The following is a 24,532-nucleotide window of genomic DNA, read 5'->3' as shown; positions in this document are numbered from 1 at the left end:
TATGACTATTTTCTCAAAATGTTACGACTTTTCTCCCAAAATTTTATGACTTTATTCCAAAATATCATACTGTATGACTTTTCTCTCAAAATTTTATATAAGAAAATAAATCACTGTTGTGAACGCTACTCAGCCAGTCAGATCTTAGGACCGAAACTGCAATTCATAATGCCCATTTCGCCAAACTTGTGTGCCAAAACACAAAGCACTGTACGCTGAAAAACATGACCAACCATTAATCTTAATTGTAGCTTTAGTCCTTTGGCCTGTGCAGAGACAGCTGTAGGTTCCGCTGTCCTCTGGCAATGAACTCCTGATCACCAGCTCCTGTATTGACGCTATTTGTCGCATCAGATACTTCATCCCATGGCTTAGCACTTCCTCCTCCCTCAGCCACTCCACTGGCACGCCTGCCTTGGAGAGTTCACAGCGTAACGTCACAGGCCAGCCCTCTTCTGATTCCTGATCTTTTAGCTCCTTAATGAATGTGATGGGGACCGCTGGTGAGGAGAGTGGTCAAATGAAAGAATGTTAGACAGTCATTCTACAATCGTAACCCGTGTGTGGTGTTGATGCGTTTGTTACTCAGTGGTCTGGTCAACCCACCACATTATCACATGAGGGCAGTCGTGCGCTGGAGGTTCGGGATCTGGCCCTGTGACCAGAAGGTTGCCGGTTCGATCCCCAGCACCGACAGTCCATGACTGAGGTGTCCTTGAGCAAGACACCTAACCCCCAACTGCTCCCCGGGCACTGTGGATAGGGCTGCCCACCGCTCCGGGCAAGTGTGCTCACTGCCCCCTAGTGTGTGCGTTCACTAGTGTGTGTATGTGGGTGTTTCACTGCACGGATGGGTTAAATGCGGAGGTGGGATTTAAAAAGTATCACTTAACTTATTGTATTTTAAATCAATACAGCCATAATAATTTATGTAAAAATGCCAGATGTTTAAAATATCACAGCATAGAGTTCTCAGCTGTAGCCAGTTAGCCTGTCCATGTTGTCCACCCTCACACACACACATACACACACACACACACACAAATACATACACACACAGCAAGAAACATACACACTAACAGCAGGCCATGTAGGAGGAGAACAGAGTGAAGGACACAGCACCTCCACACTTTTCCTCCCGTGGGTTCAGCCCAACACCACATGTGTAATATAGAGGTGTGGGGGGTGAACAGAGTGAAGACACTGAAAATGGGTTATTTTATATGTTCGTCACAGAAAATGAGCAAAGGACAAGAATCTGAGGATGAAATAATAATAAATCACATCAGTTTTTCTTTTGGTAAACACTGAAAATGGGACCCACAGACCTGAACACCACACAGGGGTTAAAGCACAGATCAATACAAGTGGAATGACTTCCACTTCATCTCACCATGGACTGTAATGGTGGCCATAGTCCTTTGGTTTCTGCAGACGCAGGTGTAAGTCCCAGAGTCCTCAGGTTTCATGTTGTAGATGGTGAGGGAAATGTGATGTTTCCTTTGCTTCATCAGGTACTTCTCTCCAGATCTGAGTGTCTCTGGTCCTTTACGCCACAAGTACTGAACACCAGGCACGGAGAACTCACAGGACAGTGTCACACTGCCTCCCTCTTCAGCGTCTTGACTCTGAAGCTGCTTTGTAAACTCAGCTGGCACCGCTAAGGTTAAATAAACACAGAACGAAGGTCTAAACATTTGAAGTGAAATAAAACTGCTGGGTAAAACAGAAAAAATGAGCTCCTGGCAGTGGTGGACAGTAACTGAGTAACTGAGTAAATGTAATTAGTTTCTGTACTTTAGTATTTTTTGGTGTATCTGTACTGAAGTTTCTTCATTACTGGGCAACTTTTTCCTTTCACTCCACTACATTTCAGAGTCTAATATCCGACTTTTTCCTCCTACATTTTGAGAAATCTGTCGTTCCTTTTGGTTTCTGTGTGTATAAAAACGTAACATGTCAAAACAAAAGAAGCGCAAAGCCAGAGCACCAATCAGGGCCCAGCGGTCACTTAGTTTAGAGCTGGTTTTGACCTGTTGGTCATACCGACCCAGTGCAGCACGCGGTTCAACGTCAGCGCAGCAGCGTCAAACTTTGGGAGAGTCTGTTCAACATAAATGATGAACTAACCTAACTTTGTGTAAATAGAGCTCAATATAGAAATATGTCCACATATGCAGTCGAGACTGACGCGGCTTTTTTCTGAATTTCTACAAACACCGTTTCATTTTATAGTAAATGAGTTTGGGCTGGTTTATGTTTATGAACAGACGCCTACAGATCAACATAGTAAAGGAGCTCATCTGTGATCCTGAGTTTAAAGCCAGTTTTTATTCAACTTAAACTTGGAACTAAGTTGTAAATAAATCTGAAACTGAAACTTTGCTTGTGTGTAAAAAGTGATTTCAGAGCCACTCGGTTCTCCCTGATGGAAACTGTTTACCTTCAGTGTTTTGTGCTTCTGATCATTTTAATAGACGTCAGCGTCACTAATTAATGACGTTCTATTAAAAGACTGGTTTACCAAGAGAGACGCTGGAGGACTTTCACCTGAAATGAGTTCATGAAGCCAGTCTGGTTATAAAAATGATAACAGGACATCAGAGCCAGAATTACTCTTTTAGTACTTTTACTTTATACTTAAGTACATTTGAAGGAAATACTTTAGTACTTTTACTTTATACTTAAGTACCCTTTCATGATGCAGGATTCTTTGAGTGTTCATGGTTCTGTATGGAAACATTTGCTTTACTAAAAACTCTTGAAGAACCATCATTTTAGGGTGTGTACAGAAATGGATGCAATCAGCCCACATTTTATATATCAACCGTTTATGGGTCGTGTGCATGCATGTCATCGCTGTTGGAATAAAATCTGCGATCACCATTGTTTGTCATTTTTCACCTTTTGACATTATTAGAAAATATCTATATCTTTACATCATGGGAATTGTAAATATTCCCAATTGACCAAATATCTTCAAGACTGGACGCTGTCTCTTGGTTACAAAGTGCACAACACAGTGTGAAAGCCCTGGTTCTCAATCTGACTTCAGGTCACATAGCAATGCAGTCCCACCTGGCTAGTAGCTACAAAAAGGCAAAGAGAGAGATTTAAGACGAACACTTTGGAGACTAACAGACACATTTATAAGCAGCGCAGTTGGTTTCCTGGAATGTTAAATGTGCAACGAGAGACCATAAAACACTAAAAAGTTACGAAGTCAGCTTCTCTTTCAAATTTTCCCAGTCCACCTTAAATGTTGCTGCATTTATGTTCGGCGCCTCAGTCAGAATTTAAGGTGGAATGGGAAAATTCGACAAGAAGAAGGAGAACGAGAAGAGACTTCAGCCTCGTAAAACAGCCGAACGTTGAGAGGCATTTTACAATAAACTGTTCAACGTTTGAGGAAAATTTTTCTGGCGGAGATGTGAGGGAAGAGACTAGAACTAAAGCTCAAAGCAGAGCAGAGTAAATCTGTGTTTTCGTTTAGATTTGTCAGCCTGTACGAGGACATGAGCACACCGAGACACACTGGACATTAAATGTTGAGGCTCCCAAGGTGGTTTGATTTTTGTAGAAAGGACAAAATGTCTCTTCTTAACATTCGGGTTGTGACTTCTGACCTAACCTGGCTTTAATGCAGAGCCGGTCGGATTTCTCGCTCATCCAGTTGTGTTGTTGTTATGTGCTCCTCACAGACTGTCCGGGTGCTGCACTTCCGCACTTCCAAGTTCCGCTTTTAACATTCCAACAATATTACATTAGAAATTTAGAAAATCAATGTGAATCAATTCAGAATCGCCCACGTTCGCATCGCAGTGCTCCCCGATTCTGATAATTATGCAGCTCTCTTGTTGGTATGCGTTATGGCATGGTACATATAGAAGAACATTTTGTAGTGTAGGTTGTGCTTCCGCCTCCTTCCCTAAGCGGATGAATCTGACGACTGAAAGAGAATTCAAAGAGAACTCAGTCAAATCTGGTGAAGGACAGCGTCTCCGAGGATGAGAGTGAGTTATCTACTACTGTCATCACATCTTCATCAGTGTTGATTTTGAGATCATTTGACGCCTAAACATGAAGCCAGACCTTCTTTTTGAGCCTGTGTGTGTGATGTTTATACATAAAGACGTACGACATGTGTGAAAAACTCCGACCCAACATCCTTGACTTCTAAATCATTATTTCAGGCTTTACAGGGCGACTCGCAGCAGCGCTCTCACCATATTTTGGCCTGTTTTTATCCCCTCATTCGGAAACGATGTATCTTGATAGGTGTCAAAAACACATTGATACATGTAGACGGTTTGTTGTGGGCATGTTTGTGGGTGACAATCACTCTGATGTACCTTTAACCGTCACGACAGCCTTGGTGCTTACAGACCCTGCATCACATTCATACACTCCTGCATCTATGTCTTTGACCTCACGAATGGTCAACCTGGCCTCGTTTCCGGCTCGACTCATCAGGCAGTTGGAGGAATTCCACACTAAGCAGCCATCCTTATACCACACAATATGACAAGGTTTGGAAGTCCTGCACAGCAGCATCAAACTTCCTCCCTCAATGGCTTCAGTGTCCTCTAATGCTTTGGTAATTGTGGGGCGCCTTTCTGCAATGACACATGAAATTCATTATCTTCTGCATTCAGTTGACATGTACTTTGATGTGTATTAAAGCATTTCAAAACAAAAGTCAGCTCTATAATTTCATATTTCTAACCGTGAACTCCAACCCAACTTCCAAAAAAGGTGGGACGCTGTTCAAAATGTAAATAAAAACAAAATTCAATGATGTGCAAATCACGTAAACCATATATTTAATTGAAAATAGTACAAAGACAACAAATTAAATCTTGAACCTGCTATTATTTTTGAAAAATATACAGCAATGTTGAATTTGATGCCAGCGACACGTTTTTAAAAAGTTGGGATGGGGGCATGTTTACCACTGATTTTCATCCCCTTTCCTTTTAACAACACCTGTTAGCGTTTCCGACATTTCTCCACGTTCCCTCAGTTCATCTTAAATGAGCTCAGGCCCAGAGAGGGTGGCAGCGTTTCTGGATTCTTTTTATATTTAGTTTTAGAGTTTTAACTGCATTTGTGGATGCAGTAGTGGTTTTCAGCAGTGATTTCCACTACAGAATCATATCTGTTTTTAATGTAGTGCTGCCTGAGGGCCCAAAGATCACTTTTTTGGTGTTGTTGGCATCAAATTCAAAACAAGCTAATATTTTTTTAATAAACAACATTTCTCAGTTTTAAAATTTGCTAAATATAGGGCTTAAATGGTTTTGCACATCACTGCATTTTGTTCTTATGTACATTCTGCACAGTTTTTTTGAGAATGAGGTTGTATTTCAAACGCCAGCTGTGTCTATGTTACCTCTTACTAGCAGTGAGGCGTAGGATCTCTTGTCTCCAGCTTCAAAAGAGATGGTTCCTGTATCTTTGCGCTCCAGCTGTTTGATGGTCAGGGTATGGTAGCCACCAGGGAGCATTTTAATCTCATTTAATTCATTTGCGTAGAGCAGAGTCTCATCGAGATACCATTTAACCTCAGTGAAGTTGCTCGGACAGATGCGACAGCCGAACGTCACGGTGTTCCCTTCTAGACACTCGATGTCCTCCAGTTCATCCAAAATGAGCACTTTCTGACCTAAAGGCCATAAAGGTAATACAGACATTGAACGGTGTTTATTAATGTGTTTCTTTTTTACCTTTATCTAATGCTAACCATACACTAGAAGACGTTGAAGAGACATTTGAAGTGTGACACTCTCACATCTAGAGTGATACATGTAAGCACATACACCAACTAGGCATAACATCCTGACCACCTCCTTGTTTCTACACTCACTGTCCACTTTATCAGCTCCACTTACTGTATAGCTGCACTCTGTAGTTCTACAGTTACAGACTGTAGTCCATCTGTTTCTCTGATACTCTGTTACCCTGTTCTTCAGTGGTCAGGACCCCCATGGACCCTCACAGAGCAGGTACTATCTCTGGGTGTTGGATCATTCTCAGCACTGCAGTGACACTGACGTGGTGGTGGTGTTAGTGTGTGTTGTGCTAGTCTGAGTGGATCAGACACAGTAGTGCTGCTGGAGTTTTAAACACCTCAGTGTCACTGCTGGACTGAGAATAGTCCACCAACCAAAAATATCCAGACAACAGCGTCCTGTGACCACTGATGAAGGACTAGAGACTGTCGTCTCTGACTTTACATCTACAAGGTGGACCGACGAGGTAGGAGTGTCTAATAGAGTGGACAGTGAGTGGCCTAGTGGACTAGTAAAAAGTGCAGTTATTCTTTTAGTTAACAAAGATTTGCAAATCAAAAAGCACCTGTAACAAAGAAAAAAGGAAAAAAATTGAGGCTTCTTCAATAAATAAAGTTACAGCCTTGGTGATCTTTAAATATTAAAACAGACACTTCATATTTTTAAGTTAACATGATTGTTTCAAAGTGGAGCCGATGTGCATTTTTAAAGATTTCAGGAGCTCATCCTATTTAATTAAGCCTAATTAAGCCATCCTGACCACCTCACACTAAATGGATGAGTGGATGTAAGCATCTAGCAAGACTCTTGTAACTCTATTGGAAAACATTGGGAATTTGTCTGCGATGGTGAAATGGCTTGAAAAGTCATTTGGTGTAAAGCCGGCATAAGAGACATTCCATAAGGTGGATTATGAAGTCCTCTCATTTACTAACACATCATACAGTGCAGGTCTCACCTTGTACTGCGAGCCACGCTCTGCTCTGCATCGTGCCAACGTCACAGGTATACAGATCACTGTCACTCTTCTCAAGGTTGAAGATGGTAAGAGAGAGGACAACTTCTTTCCTCTTAATCAGGTACTTCTGGCCTGAAGTCAGCACAACCATGCCCTTAAACCAGGTCACTTTACTGGCAGGCCTCTTGGTCTCACACTCCAGGATGGCCGTGCTCTTCTCTTCTGCTCGTAAATCTTTCAGCTCTTTAGCAAACGTGTGCTGGAGCTCTGAAGACGTGGAGGCAAAAGAACAACAAGCCTGAATATTACGTATCTGAGGAAGATGAACCGTTTCTCTGATCACTAATGAACAGCCATAAATCAAGAATCACTTTGCGTCTTGGGCTGGGTGCAAAGGGTCTTTCTGATATCCAGTGCTTCAGTGGTTGTAACTAAAACAGCCATTGTAATCTATTTCTCCACATATTTCTCCTCTTTCTGCAGCGCCCCCTAGTGTCCACTTCAACAGTGGACTGGAAAATTACTTTTTTAGTATAGTCTAATAAAATATTTCCCCCATAAATCTTATCAGTTGAACCTTAACGCTGTTGTCTTGCTATATGAGGCAAGAATCCCCGCTGTGAAAAACAGTTCAAAGTTCACCTCAGTCCAACCAATATGAACACACACACACACACACACACACACACACACACCTACCTAGGAGCAATTTAGCATGTCCAATTGGCCTGACTGCACATCTTTGGACTGTGGGAGGAAACCAGAGAACCCGGTGGAATATGAACACAGCTAGCTTAAGAAAACACCTAGTTTCCTAAAAGTGAAACATGGACAGTGAACGCTGGGGATTTCAAGACAGGTGGGATCTCAGATACATTTTTACTTCCAAAATCTGTCTCGTTTGCAGAGACGGTGTGGCGTAATACCACATTAAGTACCATTATGAAACAAAACACCAGAAAGTTGGATAGACAGCAGTGGCATCAGAAAAGTGGTGGCGATGAAGGAGGACATTCTCTGGCCTAGAGGTCCCGCTCCCGCCTGCTCCCACAGTAAATCAGAATCATTTCTCCTGCTCCTGCCCTCAACTGAAATGATTAGACCATCTCCTGCCTGCACAGTCCTGCACATGTCTAATATCTGACACAGTCTAATCACTAATACATTATTCTCTGCTGAAATAACATGGAATTCGTGGTCATGAGGCTCACTGTGAGTAACTCCAACCACAGAACAGCTATTTTTGGTGTTCTGCTGGGCAGCTGTGGCCATCACAGTGATGGCTGTCGTTCTCCAACACCTGATTTACACCTGCTGCCTCTGTGTGGCGTGAGTGAAGTGCAGCACGAGCGCTACAGCTCTGACGTGCTAGCCTTTCACACACACAGCGTTTGAGGCGCGAAGCAGCGAGGAAGGTACACAGACATTCCTGCTCCTTCGGCGTGGCACCTGAGACTCTACCGCTTCGCACAAAAGCACTGACCACTCAACACAGGCCCCGAAATGAAAAGCAGGACTTTCCACCTCACTCACGCTGCACAGCCGCAGTAAGAGTGAATCAGACCTATGAAAATCTGCGTGTCGTTCAGATGATCGGCTGCTCGAGAATGCCTTTATTCATTTGAACTGTTTATATATGATTTAACGATCATTCTACTTTATTTAGGCTCTTCATTAATTGATTTTTTCGCAAGCAATATTTAAAACGAATCCCACGCCATGAGATATTGTGTCGGGTTCCACGGGTCCCACAGGAATCCGCAGGAGTACAGACCTGTACTCTGGCCCACGGTTTCGTTGAGATTCTTTAAGACGGCCCTTTTAGCGGTTGAGTTTGACACCCCTGCTCTACACAGTCCATGGATTCAAGTGATTCTGCAGGGGAAAGGGACCAGGCACAAGAGGCATCCGCGGAAGGAGACGTGACACAAACATGCTTCCTGATGTACGATGTACTGTTTTATGATCATTCTGAAAAAAGCTTTTAGCCTAAAATGTATTTTTGAAAATAATAAATCACAGTGGAGGAGTACATGCAGAGCATTGTTGTAAGGAAGACTCTCCAGAATGAGTGGAATCCATAATCCCGTATAATCCAAATCATAAAAAAAGTCAAAAAAGGTCAAAACACAAGAAAAGCCCAAAATCAGCAAAAAGCACCAAGGGAGATCCAGAAGGGGTCAAAGAGAACAGAAACGGGGTCAAAGCAATCCAGAACCATCAACATTGAGGTAACGAGGCTTGGTATGCAGGAAAAACTGGCAATAATTTGACTGAGTTCCTGTATTGAAGGTCCTTAAATAGTCAGGTGAAATGAGCTGCAGGTGAGGGGTCAGGGGAGAATGTCAGTATTCGAGTGAGGCTGACCTCTGGGGGCGAGGACGGGTATCACATCTGACAATTGTAAGGCAGAACAGTAACAAAATATCATAAAAAACTCAGAAGGTTCACTAGTGGTTCTGGATAGTACATAAATTGTTATGTCCATACTGTAGACATCAGGACCTCTGGTTCCTATCACCACCACTGTAAAGCATCAGCCTGCTACTCCAGAATCAAACCACTCTGAACGTCTTTGTTGACATCTCAATGACTGGTTTATGCATAAATTAAAGGGGAATTCCATTTAAAAGTGTGTGTGAAAGATGGGCTGTTAGACACTGAGTGTAGCTGCTCTTAGAGAATTTGGCCTCGGGTCAAATCGACCTCTTCACGACCTGCAACCAATTAAATGAACTGTAATAAAACGTGGAACCTCCAAGTTCCATTTTAGATACAAACTGGTTATATTAATGACTAACTAAGGCACTTACCTCTGATCTCTAACCTTGCTCTAGTAGCAATGCCGTCTGCCTCACAGCAGTACTCTCCCGAGTCCTTTACAGCTGTGTTACGGATAATTAGCCTAACCAGATAGCCTTTTTGGCTAATCTCATATTTAGGACTGGCTCTGATCAACCTGCCGTTCTTCAACCACTTGATGGTGGCCTGAGGCTTGGTGATCTCACAGCTAAGCTCGGCGTCTTCTCCAGGTGTTGCTTTAACATTTAGCATGTCTCTAAAGACCCTCACAGGCTTCTCTGAGAACAGAGGAGACAGAGGACCTTCTCAATTTGCAGTTGAAACAAAGAATCCACTCAATCTACTCACAATTGGTGCAGATGCCGTACCTTTGACGAACAGCATGGTCCTGCAGCTCAGATCCTTGATGGTGAAGACCACATCCCCAGCATCAGAAATCATTACCTCATGGATGTCCATTGTGTACTTGCGCCCCTTGGCATCCACCGAGATTCTTCCGTTGCTGACAATCAACTCACCATTCAGCGTCCAGGAAGCCTCATCGATGATGTCATGTGACAAAACACACTCAAAATGGCAGCCCTCCCCCTCGAGAACTGCAGTCGTCTTCAAGCGCTTGATGATAGTGATGTGGAGATCTGAAAGGATCCGTCGCATGTGATTACTGTCATTTTGGTCTGTTATTTTATAAATGTTCTGACCACCTCCTTGTTTCTACTCTCACTGTCTTATCAGCTCCACTTACTGTATAGCTGCTCTCTGTAGTGCTACAGTTACAGACTGTAGTCCATCTGTTTCTCTGATACTCTGTTACCCTGTTCTTCAGTGGTCAGGACCCCCATGGACCCTCACAGAGCAGGTACTGTTTGGGTGGTGGATCATTCTCAGCACTGCAGTAACACTGACGTGGTGGTGTGTTAGTGTGTGTTGTGCTGGTCTGAGTGGATCAGACAGAGCAGAGCTGCTGGAGTTTTTAAACACCTCAGTGTGGACTGAGAACAGTCCACCAACCAAAAATAGCGTCCTGTGGGCAGCGTCCTGTGGGCAGCGTCCTGTGACCACTGATGGACTAGAGGATGACCACCACAAACTGTGCAGCAGCAGATGAGCTGTCGTCTCTGACTTTACATCTACAAGGTGGACCGACGAGGTAGGAGTGTCTAATAGAGTGGACAGTGAGTGGACACAGTGTTTAAAACCTCCAGCAGCACTGCTGTGTCTGATCCACTCAGACCAGCGCAACACACACTAACACACCACCACCACTACATCAGTGTTACTGCGGTGCTGAGGATGACCCACCACCTGTGAGGGTCTGTGGGGGTCCTGACCACTGAAGAACAGGGTAACAGAGTATCAGAGAAACAGATGGACTACAGTCTGTAACTGTAGAACTACAGAGTGCAGCTATACAGTAAGTGGAGCTGATCAAATAGACAATAAGCATAAAAACAAGGAGGTGGTCAGGATGTTATGCCTGATCGGTGCGTATAGAACTTACCACGAACAACAATCTTGGCTTTTGTTTGGCTGGTTCCCACATCGCAAGAGTATTCTCCTGCGTCGTCTTTTCTGAGCCTGTGAATGATAAGAGCTAATGACCTGCCCAAGTGTAGAATTTCATGCTTCTCGCTGGCCGCTAGGACTGTACCATCTTTCCTCCAAATGGCAGTTACTTCTTGCTTGGAGACTTCACACTGTAAACATGCTTTGCCAAGTTCCTCAGCCACTACATCTTCCAGAGACCTGAGGAACACTGCTGGCCTCTCTGAGGGACAAATACAGCAGAGTAGATGGACAATTATTACTCTTTTTATTCTGAATCAATCAAATTTCAGATTTACTAACATTTTGCACCACAGCAAACAACTAAAACGTTAAAAAGCAGCGGCCATTAAATGCCCATAAGAAGAACACAAAAGGCAGCATACTGGGAGGAGATTAACCTCTTCAACCCCTCGAGACCACCGGTGGTTCCAAAGCACACTTGGTCATGTTCTTCATAACGTTCATATTCCATGAGCTCCATTCAGAAGCTGGGCGTCGTGTGAGGCTGTAGCTCTTCTCTCCAGTCTAATAGACGGTGATGTCATTTTAAACCCTTATAATAAAAGAAGCTGAACTTTGTTTTTCTACTGAAAGTCGAGCCGTTTTTCCCCAAATCTGGGCTCTAAACTATAAACAGACGGCGTCTCTTCAGTGATCTGCTCTGGAAACATCACTTTTAGAAAACAACACAAAGAGCGGCGGAGATTTTTGGCTCTCAGCAGTAAATTATAAGCGTATAGTGACATGTGGAGATCAGAAAACACACGTTCTTTAGTTTGAGGGGGATTTTTACACAATAATAAATTAATAAACAAAAAATGACAATTAATTAATACAGTTACTGAATAATTTGCCTTATGATTTGGTCACAAAAATTCAGATGGACAAACCAAAATATACCCTGGACAAGAAGAGGTTATTACAATAAAGCACCTACTCAAATAAATCAAGGCTGACCCCAAATACAGACAGTGCACTGTTTAACGGCAGTTAAAGTCGTATTTTTGGTGTCAATATTTGCGCTCAGAGAAAACAGAGCTGTTAAAACATATTTCTTTAAGAAATAATGAATGTTACAAAGCAGAAAGTAAAAAATAAATACTTATTTTCTCAGATTTGTGGCATCTTTAACATAATATGAAGAGTAACAACATTTCTTTGACTAGTCATTATTTCAAGCAAAACTTCAGGAAAACGTCGTTATTTTGAGGTCATGATGAGTCACGCTTGAAACCAGAATCAGAGAACCCTTGTTCTCCTAACTGAGCTTCCACTGAGCTATTAGGCTATCTCGACAGCTTATAAGCTCAGTTACGCTTCCTACACACTTAAAAAAAAAGATGGTTCTTCAAGGGTTCTTTAGTAAAGAAAATGGTTCAATATAGAACCATGAACACTCACAGAACCCTTGGCATCATTAAGGGTTCTTCGAATTGTCCCCTAGATTGATGGAGAATTTGCTGTTGATGGCTCTAAATAGAAACTTTTTGAAAATGGTTCTACATAGCACAAAAAAAGGTTCTTCTATTGTTATGACGTCAAGCTTGTACTAAGAGAAGAACATCTATCACTGTGAAGAACCATTTCACAATGCAAAGAACCCTTTAATGGTGCAAAGGGTTCTCTGAGTGTTCACGGTTCTACATAGAACCATTTTCTTTACTAAAGAACCCTTGAGGAACCATCTTTTTAGCTTAGCTTTCACTCAGCCATTAGTCTCGTGTGGCCAGATGTGCTCTCATAACAAGAACAGCTGTGGACATTCCTGAGAAGTTTTGGGCTAAATGTGGGTGGGGATGTGGACGCTCATCAACATCAGCCAACAGATTAAAAAGCCAGTCATTAGCACATGGATGTAGCGTAAGCTACCATGGATGAAATAAAGCCCCGAAAAATTCTGATGCAGACGTGAGTCTCGTGTGCGAAGAGCATATTACACACCCACACACATTTTCTAAGCTGCTTCTCCTTCTGGGTCGCAGGGGGGTGCTGGAGCCTATCCCAGCGGTCATTGGGCAGAAGGCAGGATACGCCCTGGACAGGTCGCCAGTCCATCGCAGGGCAGACAGACACATTCACTCACACCTAGGGGCAGTGTAGCATGTCTAATTGGCCTGACTGCATGTCTTTGGACTTTGGGAGGAACCCCACGCAGACACAAGGAGAACATGCAAACTCCACACAGAAAGAACCCTGGTCGCCCGGCCGGGGAATCGAACCCAGGACCTTCTAGCTGTGAGATGACAGTGCTACTGACCATGCCACCGTGCCGCCCAGAACATATTACATGCAGTAAAAATAAACAAAACCTCTCTCATGGGAGAAACACTTCCACTAAACTGGCTTGTTTTACTTGCATTATGAATTGTACTCCAGACGTTGAAAGAGCACAGACGAGAGGAATTCGTGGTCAGGTTTTGTTAACAGCTCAGCACCAAGTTTACCAAGTTATCCCCAGAGAAGTGCATTCTCGTCACGGGAATAATGTGTAACGAAGGAGGTGTTGAAGCAGGATGTAAATGCAAGTTTTTATTTTTAGTTAAATGAGAGTCCAAAAACACAGTGGCAGAGGTTAAATAAATCCATGACCAAACAAAGTAAAGCAGATCTAAACCAGCAACAGGGTATATAGACAATGAGAAACACCTGAGACCAACGAGAGTGCGGGGTTAGGAGACAAAGAACAGGTGAAGACAGGGCAGGACAGGGGAGGAGCCAACATGCCACCAAAAGCACATGGCAGACATACAAAAACACACAGCACTGGGAAACCAAGAAAAAGGCTAAAATAGAAAGACCAGGACAGAGAGTGTTACAATACAGCTACGTTCACATTGCGTTGAGCTCAGATCCGATCTCTCTGACTCGATGGTTCACACTCGTTTAGGTAACTGATTCAAATCCGTCATTAATGTGATGAGCCGGCTCCTGAAATGACCCTCATGAGCTCCTCCTGCTCAGTAACGTCACGTGACTGAATCACTGCATCATCAGCACAAACTAACGAGCAGAACGAGCTTCGCTGAGAAGATCATTAACTCTGATCAGCTCTCAGCTTCATCATTAGAGCCAGACGGAGGAGAAAAATGGTGAGATGAGCTGCTTTTCCACCGTTTACAGGCTTTAACGTCTGTTCGGCGCTGCTGCCATGGTAACGCTGAATGATGGAAAAAAAGCACATGAATTCCGATCTGAGCGTCACATTAAGGTCACAGGGCCACGAATCGGATAAATAACTGATCTAGGACCACATATCAAAGTGGTTCAGGTCGGTTTTGAAAAGATCAGATTTGTGTCCACACAGCCCTGAAAACACCAGATCTGAGTCACTTCAGGGCAAAAAATTGGATTAGTGCCACTTCAGCCTGGTAATGTGAACATAGCCTATGTGTGGCCCCTCAAGGCTACTAAGTCTTAGCTGTTGCTTGGTTGTCGGCTTTCACTTGGTAAGTTTCTCGGACTGAACAGAGGGAGAGCATGGGAAATGCATAGCTTTGTTAAAGCTGTGTGGGACAAGCAACATCAGGCTTGTGACTAGTGAGGATGCTTACATGAGCATTAGTCTAGATTAGGTCTTTCTGCATAAAAAGGAGAGAACCTTGGTGAAAATGCATCAGTCACGTAATGGACACTGGAACATTAGAGTCCATAAAAGGTAAAATGCAAATAAAAACAGAAAGTATTGATTTATAAACCCACCTTTATGAAAAAAAAAACAAAAGTTTTACTTTATCAACTTAATTATATATTGTAAATCATTCTGAACTTGATGCCTGCAACACATTTCATTTTAAGACTAGGAACATTGTGAAATGTTCAATAATCTTAAACAGGTGATGTAATCACATTTAGGTATAAAAAGGAGCATCCAGGAAAGGCCGAGTCCTTTATGAGCAAGGATGGGTCGAGGCTCTCCACTTTGCCATATATACGGTTTAAGAATAACGTTCTTCAGTGAGTGACTTTAAGAGTTTAAGGTCACCTTCTGAAGTGCATAATATCATGGATAACATCATGATATAAAGGGGCAGTCGTGGGCGGGAAGTTAGGGAACCGGCCTTGCAACCAGAAGGTCGCTGATTCGATCCCTTGAGCCGACAGTAAGTAACTGAGGTGCCCTTGAGCAAGACACCTAACCCCCAGCTGCTCCCCATGCACTGCAGACAGGGCTGCCTACCGCTCTGGGCACACTGTCTCCTAGTGTATGTGTTCACTAGTGTGTATGTGGGTGTCTCACTGCACATATGGGTTAGATTGTGGAGGTAAAATTTTCCTATTGTGGGACTAATAAGTGCCACTTAATCAAACTTCGTGAATCATCAAAAGATTAAGGAATCCAGAGAAATCTCTATGCATAAATGACAAGGTTGAAAACCACTACTGAATGACCATGAAAAAAGGGCATTAAGGCAGTCTTCTATGATCGATATCCCACATGAGAATAGTTTGACAAATTTATCAATAAACAATGTCTGTTGCTGCCTCCACAAATGGAAGCTAATACCGTTCTATGCACAGTGGAAGTCATATGTCAACAATGTCCAGAAACACTGCAGACTTCTCTGGGGTCAAGCTCATCTGGGCAAAAAAGAAAAGGGCCATCCTGATTGTTACCAGTATAAAGTTCAAAAGTCAATGTCTGTCATAGTGTGGGGAGTATTGGTGGGTAACCTGCACATCTGTGAAGGTACCATTGCTTTTGAGAGTAACATACATGCTGCCTAATACACAGCGTCTTTTTCAAGGACCCCTATGCATATTTCCACAAGACAATGCCAAGAAACCCTCTGCATAGCTACGTAATCAGAGTGTGGGTTCTAGCCTGTCCTGTCTGCAGTCCAGAACAGTTTCCCATTGAAAACACACAGCACTTTCAAACTGGACCAACTGGTATTTTCAGTCCCCAAATTATTATTAAGTGCTGTTAAAAGGAAACGTGATGTAACACAGTGGTGAACACACTCCTGTCCCAAGGTTTTTGGAACATGTGGCTGGCATGAAATTTTGAATGAGAGTGTTTACAAAAACAATGCATTTCATAAAGAAAAACATAAATATCATGTTTTTGTACTATTTTCAATTTCATACAGGCCAAACAAAATGTACTAATTTTCACTTTTTTAAGAAAGTGTTTTATAATTGACTTTTCTTCCATTAACTATTAAGATAACAGATCTGAACAGAGCTCACCTTTCACTCTGAGTGCTGTGGACTCACTGAGGCCGATGGTTTTGAAAGTCACTCTGCTCTCCTGCGGAGTGAGCTTTTTGAGAATGAGGCTGTACACTTTTCCTGAGTTCTGGATCTTGTTTAAGTAATTGGGGTGAATCACTCTGTCATCCAGAAGCCACTGAACACTGGGTGCCTCGTGGTTTAGCTCACAGGAAAACACTGCAGTTCCATCTTCCTCCGTCTCCACTTGCTCAAGATGCCGTACGATCTTCAGTCTTTTTACTGCATTAAAGAACACATATCTTTGTAATGTCTTATTTATGGACTGACACTTGATTACAAATACAGTTTCATGCCAGATAAAGCAGGCAAGTCCCTGGGAAAATGACCTTATGACCCTCACCTTCTACCCTGACCCGACCCCTGCTCTCGGCTCCACCAGCCAGGCACCGATACTCCCCTGAATCCGCCGCCTTCACGCCCATAATGGTCACCTCGGCACGGTTCTTTTCACGCCTCATTCTGTACTTGCCTTTGTCCAGCAAAGGGATTCTCCCTTTGAACCAGCGCACGACTCTGGGAGAAGGACAGAACTCGCAGGTGAGCGTCACCGACCCATTCTCCTTGACCTCCACATCTGAGATGGGCTGGGTGACCACCAGGGGACGCTCTGTTAGGATAGTTCAGGTGCACAAAGAGGGAAATGTTCATTCAGAGAAATCTACTGGCTCTTTCAGTATTACAGGCTCTACAGCAGATATGGGCTGATAAGATTCAAGCTCTGTTTCAATACTTTAATTTAAATTACCCTCGTCCAGTTTGACTTACTACATGTACACTCACTGACCACTTTATTAGGTACCATTTGTTAACACAAACAGCTAATCAGCCAATCACACGGCCACAACTCAGTGCATTTAGGCATGTAGAGGTGGTCAAGACAACTTGCTGAAGTGCAGACCGAGCATCAGAATGGGGAAGAAAGGGGATTTAACCCCTTAAAATCCCAGCCTTATTACATGCTAGGGCTTATTATTGAGCAACTACAGGGGCTTCAATGCAAACGGGCTGAGCTGTTCTTAGGCTATAGAAGCGTGTATAAAAATGGGCCCGCCGATGTGCCATGGCCATTGAAGGGGATAATAAAGTAATGGAACGGCCCTTGAAATGGCACTGGGGGTTCCCTCAAGGGGAAATGAAGAGGCCAAGTGGACGAGGACTCGTTAAAGAGTGGCTACTCTATAGTAGAGCCAACCACCGTGTGCCAACCAACAAGTAATATTAAATACTACAATATTAGAATCTAGTTGAGTTGGTAATTATATAGTAATTATTTTACCATCAGGGAAAATGCAAGCAGTAGGTTAAAGCTCTGGTATGCTTACATATAGCACCTCCTGGCTAAATTTGGATCTTCATATATACATTATCGTCCAAGCTTGCTTGTTCACCTGTAACAGTGAGCTCTGCGGTTGACTTGCTCTTCCCTGAGCTGAACTGGACAGTGCCGCACATGCTGCTGTCGGTGCTGGAGAAAATGAGCCGGTGCGACGTTCCTTCTCTCTCGATCTTAACCTCCGGGCTGGAGGCTAGCAGCTCCCCGTTCAAAGTCCATTTGGGTGCTCGCTCTGCCTTGATGCCGGTCTCCACTCTGAAACGAGCCTCTTTGGGCTCTGTTACTTCAACTGAGCTCAGTCCGCGCACAATGCTGATGGCCTGCTCTGGAAAGACAGGCGTAATTCACAATCTGTAAAAGTACCAGCTCAATTCATGAATGCTAACGTTAGCCAGTGGGTTAAAACCTCATTCACATCAACAGCAGCACAAGAGTAATGCTTCACTCACAGAGCTAGCACTGCTAATAGCACAGTGAGCAAGACCCAAGTGACGTCGTGTAGTTTGGTAGTTTTGTAGTTTTCATTCATCGTTAGCCATTTTAGCTATTTTGCTTCGTTATCCCTTTTTGTTAATTGTGAGCGTGTTATGCAAAGCGGGCCATGTTGGCTTTCTTTGTGGTTCCTTTGTACATTGTGAGGAAATTGGAAATTGACCCATGCTAACTTTGTGTTTCATTGCTAGCAATGTTAGCAGTTTTCAGTACAGTAAATACCCGACTTTCTGAGCTTTTATCTACTTTTTTGTATGTTGAGAGAATATTTTGTTAATCAGACCATGCGAATTAGCTTTCTTTTCACTGTAGCCATGTCAGCAAGTATGAGTAAAGTATTCCTTTGGCTATTTTTGCACATTTTGAAAACACTATGCAAATCAGAGGATGCTAATTGGCTTTGTTTCACTCTTAGCCATGTTAGCCACTTTGAGCAGTTTTAGTTTTTAGTTTAGTTTTAGTTGTTTTGTACATTGTAAGGATATCAGGCAAATCAGGTCACGGTATCTATCTTTCTTTCATTGTTAGCGACATAAGCAAATTTGGGAGTATCTCCCCAGATAGCGAGCATATATCGGTCCGCTGGCTTGAAAAGGTCGGCACCCCACTGACTGTCACTACTGGACCACCCTCGGACCACCTAGAGTACTGTCCTGCATACAAGCTCTGACTAGTGTTCAATCTCCTCAAACAGATTTTAAATGCACAGAGACTTTTATTTTAGAAAATAAACTTATTTTAGAAAATAAATTTATTTTCTTTGTTTTGGAAAATAAACAAATATTACAAACAACTGAGAGGGAAAAAAAATGACTACGCCTGATATAAGATGATTCTATAGAAAGTGTTGTTGCTAAAGCTGAGCTGGATTAAATTTGTTTACTAAACTCATTTATAAGGTATAATTAACCTCTTATTCTCCAGGGTATATTTTGTTTTTTCCATCTCAATTTTCATGACCAATTATTCAGTGACTGCATGAAATAAATGCGCATTTTTAATTTTATTTATTTATTTTTTTATAAAAGTTCCCCTCAAATTAGCAGTGAATGTGTTTTATGATCTCCACGTCACTATATGCTCACAATTTACTGATGAAAGCCAAAAATCTCAGACGCTCTTTGTGTTGTTTTCTAAAAGTGATGTTTCCAGAGCAGATCACTGAAGAGACGCCGTCTGTTTATAGTTTAGAGCCCAGATTTGGGGAAAAACGGCTCGACTTTCAGTAGAAAAACAAAGTTCAGCTTCTTTTATTATAAGGGTTTAAAATGACATCACCGTCTATTAGACTGGAGAGAAGAGCTACAGCCTCACACGACGCCCAGCTTCTGAATGGAGCTTATGAACGTTATGAAGAACATGACGGAGTGCGTTTTGGAACTACCGGTGGTCTCGAGGAGTTTAAGATGTAAAAGAAAGGAAGGAAAGAAAAAACATTAAATTGGACTGTGAGTGGAAATTGAATGATTATTTGAACTTTGTTCAATCACCACTTAACCATCAGTGGGCCGCCCAGGAAACGCTGAGTAAAATGCCAGTGGACCACCAACTTTGCCATCAGTGGACCAGCAGGGGCCCACTGAGCTCTTGCTATCAGGGTTTATGGTGATAGCAATAAACCATACAGGCCTTCTTAAAGGGCTACAGTATCCAGATCTTACTAAACAGCTCTGAGTATCTCACCCTCCACGAACAGCTGGCAGGAGGTCTTGTCATCACCAGCATCACAGATGAAGATGTCCTCGTCTGAAGAGCCGACTTCATCAATGGTGAGTTGTCTGTAAACGCCTTCACTGATCACTTGGTATTTCCCATTAGGTATAATCTCTCGGTTCCTCTTGTACCACGTGACCTCAGCGTTGGTGCGGGAGACCTGGCACTCCAACAGTGCTCGATGTTTATACATGGCAATCTTCACCCGGAGGGGCTTCACAATATGAACTGGAAGCTCTACAACAAGTTGCTTAGTTGTAAACCTGCATTCCAGATTACCAGAATAAATGCAGCTCAATTTGAAATGACTGATTTTTTACCTTTCACTCTCAGCACTGCAGCTGAGGAAACTCTCTCTGCCGTGAATCTGATCTCACCCGCATCTTCTGGCTTGATGGCTTTGAAGGTCAATGAGTGAGTTTTACCTGTGTTTACATTAAGAAATAATTTTATCACAATGAGAATCAAGACATAAGGTTAAAGGTTAACAGAGTCGTTCAGAGCGGTTTGGTGTGAAACGCTCTGTTGTAGAGCAACTTACTGAGTCAGAACTGTTCACAGTGGTGGTGATAGGAACCAGACGTCCACCTCTAAAAGCTCCCTCACAGAAAGTTATTACTGAAAACAGCTATGAATACACTGTCTGATGCCTGAGACAGCTTTCAGAAGGTTTGGACCTAGAACACATTTTCAAAATCAATTCATAGTGGAGGGATACATTAGGTATAGTAAAAAATAAGGTAAAGTAGTCCCTGAAAGAAAACAGCTTTTTCAATATTTTACCATCATAAAGATTCCATATAAAGCTCAGAAGACACGTGTGGGTTCACTGGTTCCTATCACCACCACTGTAACGACATCTGAACCATTTCACACTAAAGCTCTCTGAATCACTCTGTTTATATCTCAGATATTAAATTATGCAGACATTTTGAAAGATGAAAAGCGAATTTCCTCTTTTAAACAGACAACCCAAACTACTGAAGGACAGAGATGACACAGATGACACACTGTGTACCTATACAGAGTAAGAGGCATTTTCAAATTATGTAAAAAACTATAAAACGACCAATATGGACATACAAGGTTTTGTTCCAACAGCAGCATGTATATATATATATATATATATATATATATATATATATATATATATATATACACTATATTTCCCAAAGTATTCACTCAATCATCCAAATCATTGAACTCAGGTGTTCCAATCACTTCCATGGCCACAGGTGTATAAAGCCGAGCCCCTAGGCCTGCAGACTGCTTCTACAGACATTAGTGAAAGAATTGGTCGCTCTCAGGAGCTCAGTGAATTCCAGCGTGGTGCCGTGATCGGACGCCACCTGTGCAACAAGTCCAGTCGTGAAATTTCCTCACTACTAAATATTCCACAGTCAACTGTCAGTGGGATTATAACAAAGTGGAAGTGATTAGGAACGACAGCAACTCAGCCACGAAGTGGTCGGCCACGTAAAATGACAGAGCGGTCAGCGGATGCTGAGGGGCATAGTGTGCAGAGGTCGCCAACTTTCTGCAGAGTCAATCACTACAGACCTCCAAACTTCATGTGGCCTTCAGATCAGCTCGAGAACAGCGTAGAGAGCTTCATGGAATGGGTTTCCATGGCCGAGCAGCTGCATCCAAGCCTTACATCACCAAGCGCAATGCAAAGCGTTGAATGCAGTGGTGTAAAGCGCCGCCACTGGACTCTAGAGCAGTGGAGACGTGTTCTCTGGAGTGACCAATCACGCTTCTCCATCTGGAAATCCGATGGACGAGTCTGGATTTGGTGGTTGCCAGGAGACGGTACTTGTCTGACTGCATTGTGCCAAGTGTAAAGTTTGGTGGAGGGGGGATCATGGTGTGGTGTTGTGTTTCAGGAGGTGGGCTCGGCCCCTTAGTTCCAGTGAAAGGAACTCTTAAAGCTTCAGCACCAAGAGATTTTGGACAATTTCATGCTCCCAACTTTGTGGGAACAGTTTGGGGACGGCCCCTTCCTGTTCCAACATGACTGACCACCAGTGCACAAAGCAGGTCCATAAAGACGTGGATGAGCCAGTTTGGTGTGGAAGAACTTGACTGGCCTGCACAGAGTCCTGACCTCAACCCCATAGAACACCTTTGGGATGAATTAGAGCGGAGACTGTGAGCCAGGCCTTCTCGTCCAACATCAGTGTCTGACCTCATAAATGCACTTCTGGAAGAACGGTCAGAAATTCCCATAAACACTCCTAACCCTTGTGGAAAGCCTTCCCAGAAGAGTTGAAGCTGTTATAGCTACAAAGGGTGGGCCGACATCATATTAAACCCTATAGATTAGGAATGGGATGTCACTCAAGTTCATATGCATGTGAAGCCAGACGAGCGAATACTTTTGGAAATATACTGTGTGTGTATATATATATATACACTGATCAGGCATAACATCATGACCACCTCCTCGTTTCTACCCTCACTGTCCACTTTATCAGCTCCACTTACTGTATAGCTGCACTCTGTAGTTCTACAGTTACAGACTGTAGTCCATCTGTTTCTCTGATACTCTGTTACCCTGTTCTTCAGTGGTCAGGACCCCCATGGACCCTCACAGAGCAGGTAATATTTGGGTGGTGCGTCATTCTCAGCACTGCAGTAACACTGACGTGGTGGTGGTGTATTAGTGTGTTGCGCTGGTCTGAGTGGATCAGACACAGCAGTGCTGCTGGAGTGTTTAAACACTGTGTCCACTCACTGTCCACTCTATTAGACACTCCTACCTTGTCGGTCTACCTTGTGAAGTCAGAGACGGCAGCTCATCTGCTGCTACACAGTTTGTGTTGGTCATCCTCTAGTCCTTCATCAGTGGTCACAGGATGCTGTTGACTGGATTTTTGGTTGGTGGACTATTCTCAGTCCAGCAGCACTGCTGTGTCTGATCCACTCAAACCAGCGCAACACACACTAGCACACCACCACCACAAAGTGAAACAAGGAGGTGGTCATAATATTATGATATTTCTGTGTAAATAAATGAATGAATAAATTTGACAAACAACCCCAAAATCTCAATTTGGACGATTACATTCATGCTTGATTTTGACGTTGTCTCCAGCCTTTATTCTGCTGTCATTCTTGAACCATTTTCCATCCACGTCCTCCAGGTTTACTTCACACACCAGCGTCACGCTCTCCCTCTCAGTCACACCGACGTCCTGAAGGTGCTTCACAATCTGAATATCTCTGGCTGGAGGAGAGCGGAAGCGAGAACCTTTAGAATGACTGTTCTGTCTATACTATGAACGTACAGGCTGAGCTTTCTGTGTACATCTAAGTAAATGCACTCATATGCAAAAGTTTTGGCACCCCAGTCAAATTACCCATTGTGGTACTCCTGCAAATGTAATACACGATTACTGTTTATGTGCCGAATTTAACGTATCGGCGGAAAAGTAAAACAGCCTGTGCAAATGTGATGGCACATTTAAGATTTTTTCAGTACATAAACAGTGATTGTGTATTAAAATGTGCAGAAGTGTGTCTCTGTATAGAGGATGTGTTACCTTAGCTTACTTAGAAAATCAGCAAAATGTGCCATTTGACTGCATGGATGTTAATGAAAAAGACATTATTATCTCTCTAATAAAGTAGTATTAATTATATAATTAATATTTCTTGCATTTATAAAGCTCACTAGCAACAACTTATACTGTTGAAAAAAGAATACATATATGTGCTGATATATTAATGTTCGTGAAAATTTTCTGGTTTGGATATATATCTCCAAAATGGTAACTTTCCAGGAGAAGGAAAAAACATACTCTGCTTTTAATGTAAGTCGATGGAACCAGACGTCTTTCCAAGTAATTCTGGGTCATTTCTGTTAGTCCATTCCTCATGAAACTTACAAATAAGAAATTGGACCAGGGGTACCTTCAAATTACGTCAAAAACTGTCAAAAATGACAAAAATGAAGATGGATGCAGTGTTACAGTGCTGCACTGTGATACCTGTGACAGTGAGAGTAGCGGAGGTTTCAGCTCCTTCTGCCTGAAAGCTGATCAGACCTGCGTCTGACAGAGACACGCGCGTCAGAGTCAGCGTGTGCTTCTTCCCCTGAGCTGAGATGCGGCACATGGGCTTCGATTTGAACGGAACGCCATTCCTGGCCCAAACGCTGCGGACGTAAGAGTGATTCAGAGTCACCTCGAACGAGCAGGACCCCTTCTCACACAGCGACACGTCCTCAAGACCTTTCACCACCTCGACCTTCTTCACTAAACAGGGAACAAAGCAGCTCGGAGGTTTCAGTCACTTTACACTGATTAGAAATGCACTCTTCTGTTTGAAACTGGCAACCAGCTCCAGATAAAAGCAGTGCAAGATTGATCTTGAGGTGAAATACAAGGCCTTACATGCCATGGTGGAGCTCCCTTGTCATTCACGAGCGTCTCTCAGCGTCCATCTGGGTCACCATCTCCTGACCGACTGAAAGAAAGCCTGGAAAACATTTATTTCAAATATGTACAAAATGTTTAATATTTTATATTCTCTATTATGAACTACGAAGGGCACATAGAATTTAGTTTTATGATATTTCTCATTAAAAATGTGTAATAATAGGAAAAACAAAAAAAAGTGGGGGCATGTTGCAATATGTGGCCACAGGGCAACACT

At 42.9% G+C, this 24,532-nt stretch overlaps 1 protein-coding gene across 1 annotated transcript in view; it reads right to left on the bottom strand.

The window, feature by feature from the left end:
• Positions 1 to 24,277, bottom strand: part of obscna (obscurin, cytoskeletal calmodulin and titin-interacting RhoGEF a) — a 111,137-nt gene extending 86,860 nt beyond the window's left edge. The window contains 16 exon segments of the mRNA XM_037535626.1: positions 234 to 500; positions 1,394 to 1,660; positions 4,353 to 4,616; positions 5,393 to 5,665; positions 6,751 to 7,017; positions 9,564 to 9,830; positions 9,921 to 10,190; positions 11,054 to 11,320; positions 16,291 to 16,554; positions 16,676 to 16,942; positions 17,724 to 17,993; positions 19,844 to 20,110; positions 20,194 to 20,298; positions 22,941 to 23,102; positions 23,866 to 24,132; positions 24,271 to 24,277. Coding sequence (XP_037391523.1) covers positions 234 to 500; positions 1,394 to 1,660; positions 4,353 to 4,616; positions 5,393 to 5,665; positions 6,751 to 7,017; positions 9,564 to 9,830; positions 9,921 to 10,190; positions 11,054 to 11,320; positions 16,291 to 16,554; positions 16,676 to 16,942; positions 17,724 to 17,993; positions 19,844 to 20,110; positions 20,194 to 20,298; positions 22,941 to 23,102; positions 23,866 to 24,132; positions 24,271 to 24,277 — 3,751 coding nt within the window.
• Between the last annotated feature and the right edge of the window lie 255 nt (positions 24,278 to 24,532).

The sequence above is a fragment of the Pygocentrus nattereri genome, chromosome 28, assembly GCF_015220715.1.
Source record: "Pygocentrus nattereri isolate fPygNat1 chromosome 28, fPygNat1.pri, whole genome shotgun sequence".
NCBI classification, from domain to species: Eukaryota; Metazoa; Chordata; class Actinopteri; order Characiformes; family Serrasalmidae; genus Pygocentrus; species Pygocentrus nattereri.
Note: the sequence above shows the minus strand (reverse complement) of the source record. Positions and strands in the feature narration are given on the sequence as shown.